At 48.0% G+C, this 6,000-nt stretch overlaps 1 protein-coding gene and 1 long non-coding RNA gene across 3 annotated transcripts in view; one reads left to right on the forward strand and one right to left on the reverse strand.

Annotated features, from left to right (window-relative positions):
* The window catches only part of FSTL1 (follistatin like 1), a 51,758-nt gene extending 48,751 nt beyond the window's left edge, over positions 1–3,007 (reverse strand). Inside the window, exons 1-2 of one of the 2 annotated variants that reach the window (XM_042956286.1) lie at positions 2,867–3,004; positions 2,649–2,705 (exon numbers count right to left, since the gene is read on the reverse strand). In XM_042956286.1, the coding sequence (XP_042812220.1) occupies positions 2,649–2,705; positions 2,867–2,869 (60 nt within the window). In that variant the 5' untranslated portion in view covers positions 2,870–3,004. Of the gene's footprint in view, positions 1–2,648; positions 2,706–2,866 lie in introns of both variants that reach the window. The other variant, XM_042956285.1, reaches the window with a different exon arrangement.
* Positions 3,008–3,279: 272 nt separating this feature from the next.
* On the forward strand, positions 3,280–4,674 carry LOC122230732. The gene is made up of 2 exons (XR_006207797.1): positions 3,280–3,535; positions 4,513–4,674. It is a non-coding gene; the product is annotated as an uncharacterized LOC122230732 (long non-coding RNA).
* The last annotated feature ends 1,326 nt before the right edge of the window (positions 4,675–6,000 follow it).

Raw genomic sequence — 6,000 nt, forward strand, 5'->3', positions numbered from 1 at the left:
AACCACCTTTTCCCAAATCTGGGACACCTCTAGTTCTGGAGGTCTACTACTGCAAAGGCTTGGCTTTTTGTAATATCAATATGATTTGTAAGGTAATCACATTTAAAAAAAATATATGTTGAGTTGAATAATTATACTTGTATTAAACCAAAAAGCACCAAGAAACTAAGTTTATTTTCTAAATGTCATTTTTTAAAAATTCAACAATATGTGTACAATGTTAGCCCTAAAGTCTACTAAAGTGGATTCATGTCAACAAAGGCTGTAAATATCATTAATTTGCTATATGTTTGCTATATGTTGTTATAGCTAGCAAGGAAAAAAATTCTATTGCAAGCAGAATTACACAGTAAAATGCTTAAAATAATAAATAAATTGCTAGGGTTATTTTACCTTTTTATTAATAATTAAAGGTATATTATTATTAAACACAGGTTAAAAACTTGCCATGTGTTACTCAGGCCAGACATCAAGAGATTGGATTGATTAAAAAATAATCCTTAAGAGTCTGGAGCCAAGAAATGCAAACTGGATCATACTTACTCCTCACTGCTCAGGTACCGAGTTCACAGCCTGCTTTCTGCACCAACTCTCAGTTTTCATGCCTCAGCACTTCTTGATTTTAGCTGGGAATTTGGCGGGAGTACTCTTTGCTCTTCCACCTCAAGCAGGAAATTGCTGCTGGGGGAGCTTCCTATGAGAGCAAAGCTTTGCCTTGCAATGTTCCTGAGGGGGAGGGGTGTAGCACAGGCTGCCTAGAATAGATCCTGGACCTTGGGCCACACAGCCTTCAGCCTTCAGTCTTGTGGTCTGGGAACCAACAGCCTCATCATACCTCACATCTGCATTCCAGTTCACTGAATGATTTCACACACTAACTGGCAATTCTAAGCCTGGCCATAAAACCAACCAGGGATTCACTTCATCCATCATTGGGCTGCAGCTGCCTTTTGAGGGCCACAGCAGGGATGGAAGGGTGTTCCTTAACTAGGGTTAAATCAGCCAGTGAAGACAGATCCTCCCTCAAATTCAAACCCTGGAAGACAAAATGCAGGAGAAGCAGATCTGGTGTTCAAGATGGGCCCCCAAACATTGAGGGAACTGGATTTAGATCCTTCTTCAGAAATAACTAGCCATGTGACCTTGAGTAGGTTACCTAATCTCCTAAACCTGATTCCTCCTCTATAAAATAGGGTTAACAACGATGACCTTATTAAGGTTGGGGAAGATTTAAAAGAAATGATGCATGTAGCCCAATGTGTGCTGTGTAAGAGGCACACCAAACATGAACTCCTTTTGTGGGATAGAGGTTAAGAACCTGGGGTATGATGCCAGACTATCTGGGTTCAAATCCCTATCCCTACCATCTAACAACTTAGGGCACTGGATAAATTATGTAACCTCTGACTCAGTTTTCCCATCATTAAAATGGGGTTTTATTATAACACAAAGTAGATATCCAGTAAACAGGAGCTATTTTTTTTTTGTTTGTTTGTTTGTTTGTTATTTCATTGTGAGTAAAAACAGCTTGGGTTTCCAGTGCAAGTATAGAAAATTAAGTGAGAGTTTAATGTATGTGTATTTTTTTTTTTTAATCATGAAGACCTTGCATACTTTTATGATTTTTTTCTGGGCAGACTCAAGTTATGATGCTAAGGGTGGGGCTAAACTGTAATATGAAGAAAAAAATTCAAAGAGGGAGAATAACCACCCACCAGGGAGCTATTTCTTTTGTAATGTACATTCCATTTCTTCTCCCTCATGCTTTTTAATTCCTTCCACATTTCCTGCCATAATTATCAAATGTTTGGTTTCTGACCTCACTGTTTGAGAGACTAGAGCCCAGGGAATTTGGAATTGTTTATTTTCTGTCCATAAACCTTTGAGTTAATGGAGGGGCTTGTGAGTGAAGGGTTTGTTGGTTTGTTTGTAGTGTCTCAGGAAGGTCACTGGAGTTGAAAGGAAAACATTACCAAAAAAGTGCTGAAATACTTTGACTGGAAACGCGGAGCCCCCAAAGAGCAGAGCAATGGATCTCTTACACTTGCGCAACGCTGGATTAAGGGAAAATTGAGACTTTTAAAGGCCGTTATATAGCCCTGATATGAACACAAAATCCGAGAGGACTTTACAAAGAAAGAAAAAAAAAAAATGCTGGTAATCATGAACTTACTTTATAAAAAAGATTTAAAAAAAAAAGGGCTCTCCGCCCTAAAAGAAGAATCTCTGGAGACTCCCCCCGCCCCTTTCCCCAAGGAGTCAGCCTTGGAAGCAAAAAGCCCCCAACTATTCTCAATTTCCTTTTAAGTGAAGGAAAGAACTCAAAGGCGCCTTTTTGAACTCGGCTGCTGCTCTTGTCGCCGCCTCCGTCCCAATCCACCCAGCTCGTCCTCTCTCCCCCCTCCCCACTCTCCCTCCATATTAGCCGCGGTGGGGCTCCCGCTTACGGCCCAAACTACTTTTCCTGATTTGGAGGTTTAAGTTTCGTTAAGTAGCATTTCTGCTCGGAGCGCCCCCCTCACCCCACGCATGGAAACTCCCAGTCCCACCCCGGGAGAACATCCCCAAGACGCACTCCCCGCCCGCCAGGCGCGCACACCCAAGTGGCCCCGGATCCCGAGTTCGGACCTCCTCGGCCGCTCACCTACCTCGGCGTGGACCCAGGCGACCGCCACCAGCGCGAGCGCGAGCCAGCGTGTCCACATCTGCGGAAGAGAGAAGAGCGAGGCTGAAGGCGCCGGGCCCCGCGCCCACCCCGGAAACTTCTCCGGGTCCCGCAGAGTCTCCCCCTCCGCCCGTCCACCCTCGGGCGCCCGGAGGGGTCGGGCCACTGCGCCCCGCGCCGCGCCGCGCGCCCAGCTCTCACCATGGTCTGGTCCCGGTCTCCGGAGGGCGCGGGGCAGGGCGGCTGCAGCGAGCTCTAAGGGAAGGTGGGAGCTCCGCCGATCGGCAGCCTCGGAGGAAATCCGACCTGCGCTCGCCGCCCCTTAAGACCCCTCCTTCCCCGACTGCCTGCCCCCCAGCTCCTCCCCATTCTCCTCCCCTTCTGCAGCAGCTGCCCCCGCGGCTCGCGGCTCCCGGCTCCGCTCCGTCCTCCCCGCCCCTCGCTCTGGGGAGCCCGCGTGCGTCCCGGCGCCACCCGAACCCCTCTCCCTCTGGCCCCCAGGGCGTGGGGGCAGAGGCAGAGAGGGGGCGTCCGGGGGGAAGCTGTAACAAAGGCGGAGAGGGGTGGGGGGCCGAAACCCCACCCCCGGGAGGGGCTGTAGGCTTGCGGCAGCTCTGGCGGGCCGTGGGCGCGGGCTGCGGCGGTGGCCAGGTGGGCGGTGCTGCGGAGGGCTCACGGCCGGTTCCAGGGCGGGAACCTGGAGGAAAAGGCGCCCTGCGGCCTGGGGAGCCGGAGCCGCCCCCTCTCCCCCCGCCCCACGACTGATGGAGAGAGAGCCAGAGGTGCGGAGGGACCCTTACGGGCCCGGGGACCAGGGACTCGCGGCAGGCAGAGAGAGTGCGAGGAAGTGGGCGCAGGGCCCAGAACACGGTCAGCCTGGGGAAGGCTGCTTTGGGTTCAACTGTGGATTTCCTGGGGGAGAGGTGGCAGCCGCCCTGCTCTGCTAAAAAGATCCTTAATCCAGCGTTTGCCAGCAGCCTCATCCCGTCCTCCCCTCTGGTCCAGGAGTGGTGTCCCCCTCCTCTTCTCCGCCCCCCTCCCCTTGCTCCCACACCTGTGTCCTTGTTCCCAGCCCTGTCATCCCAAGTCCCCTCCCTGTTCATACTTACCATCTCCACCAACTTCTTCCGAAGGGCCTTCAAATGTACACTGCCTCCTTGAAGGTGTTGACTCCCCAAACTCCTAGCTGCGGCCCCTTTCCTACCTTGTGTCTGGTGTCCCTGGTGCTGAGAAGCAAATCCACTTGACGCCTCAGCTTTAACGTGCCGAAGGCTGAGCCCCACTTCCTATCAGTAACCAGGCCTGCTCATCTATCTGTTTCAGAGCAGCGCCATCCAAACGTTTCCCCTCTTCCCAGACCCCGGTTTCCCCCGAGATCTGGCAGTTTTCCCTTTGAGATCTCACGTGCATCTCTTTACTGCCACTCACATTGCCACTTCCCTAGGCCAGACCTCCTCTTCCCTCTCTGGGGAAATCTGGAAACCACCTCTGGTTGCTTTCCAGCTCCAGGCTCTCCTCTCCTAGTCTCCACTGCAATGCATTGCCATATTTTCACTACCTGATTTAAACTCTGTCCTCCTTAGGCTCTTCCCCTCCTCAGAAACTCTCAGCGCTCTTCACCCACATCGCATCCAAGCTCTCTCTCTTCCATGTAGGTCTTCCATTAGTGGGACCAACCTATTTATGTAACCTTACTTCAACTACTTCTTATACTCCCTTTGCTGGAATCAGGCCAGTATTCTCATTGTCCTCTGAACTTTTCATATTCTTTCTTCTACCATGGCTTGTTGAGAGCCTACTGTTGTGGTTTTAGGGGGTTTCAGATAACACCCATATTCCCCATACAGGTTCACAATCCATTGAGGTAGCCACTGGAGTCCGACTGAAGGGAGGAAAATATCAACTTTGTCCCGGGCAGGCACTAGAATGGTGGCCATGCCTTTAGATCTGCCAGGACAATGGACCTGCATGTACTTCACCCCAGAATTAAATAAAATATGTTAAACAGCTCTCTTAGTACCTGGCAGTCATAAGCAGAATTGGACAATTTTCTTGTGTAACCTTGGGAAGCCAGACCTGTCCCCCACACCCCCTCAATGATTGATAGAAGGCCAGACATGCAGAGAGTCCCCTCTAGTGAAAAACTGCTTTTGTAAAATTGACTCCAGTTTTACAGTTTCTGGAAAAGCAGAAAACACATGATTTCTAGGACAGGCCAGCTCCCCCAACTTGAGGGGTCACGGCGACACATATATCATTCCTCTTTGAAGCTCACCAGATAACTCATTCCTGCTTCCTTGGTATGGAAATAGGAGATGTAGGGAATAGATGTCTCCCCACCCTCTGTCCTGGTCTCTGTGCTAGGATTGAAGGGAACTGCAGTGTAAAAGGTTTTGGCCCTCTAATAACTCACAATACTTTTTATCCTTGCACAGGCACTGCATCCCCTCAGAATCTGGCATGATCTCCTTTCCTCTCCTTCTCCTTGTGTCTTTTCAAAGTCAAAGTCTGTCTCTCTCTCCCCAGGACCCAAGTGAAGTTTCTTTGCTTCTTTAGCACCATTTCGTACAATAATTTGGCATAGGGGAGAGCATATGAGGTTTGAGGTCTAACAAGCCTGGCTTTCTATGCGGTGACTACCACTTACTAGCTGTGTGACCTCAAATTACTTAAGCTCTTGGAATCTAGCAATCGAGGTTTCTTTCTCTGACAGATAGCAACGCAAATGCCGTGTGTTATAGAAAGTGCCTGGCAGGTAGTAGACCTCTATGGATGGTAGCCGTTATTATTTCATTGATCTGCTTTGTATCTGAGCTGCGGTTGGTACTGTATACTAGGTACTACTGAGCCATTCAACATGTCTCATTTAATTATCACAACAAACTGAAAGGTATTTTTTATTGCTTCCATTTTCCAAATAAGGAAACTGAAGCACAGAAACATTTGTTTATTTTTCCAAGGTTAAAAGTTGGTTATATAGCCTTACAACTTGGCATTTCATTGCATACTGTTATACGATGTTTAACACTTGTTCGTGTGGTTATTGTTCTTGATTCTCCAGCTAGATTTTAAGATGCTTAGGGCATAAACAGGGTTTTTTTTTTTTTTTTCATATCTTTAACCTCTCCATGTTTGGGGCACAATCGATGGATTTCATTGTATCAAAATTACAAATTCCTGTTCAATCAACAGCACTATAGAAAAAATGAAAGATTAGAAAGAGATATTCAGTATCTAAAACTGACATGGAACTCATAACTGAAATGTACATATACATTACATATTCATATACATACACATATACAAATGCATATACATATACATATACATATACA

This window comes from Panthera tigris, chromosome C2, assembly GCF_018350195.1.
Source record: "Panthera tigris isolate Pti1 chromosome C2, P.tigris_Pti1_mat1.1, whole genome shotgun sequence".
Taxonomy (NCBI): domain Eukaryota; kingdom Metazoa; phylum Chordata; class Mammalia; order Carnivora; family Felidae; genus Panthera; species Panthera tigris.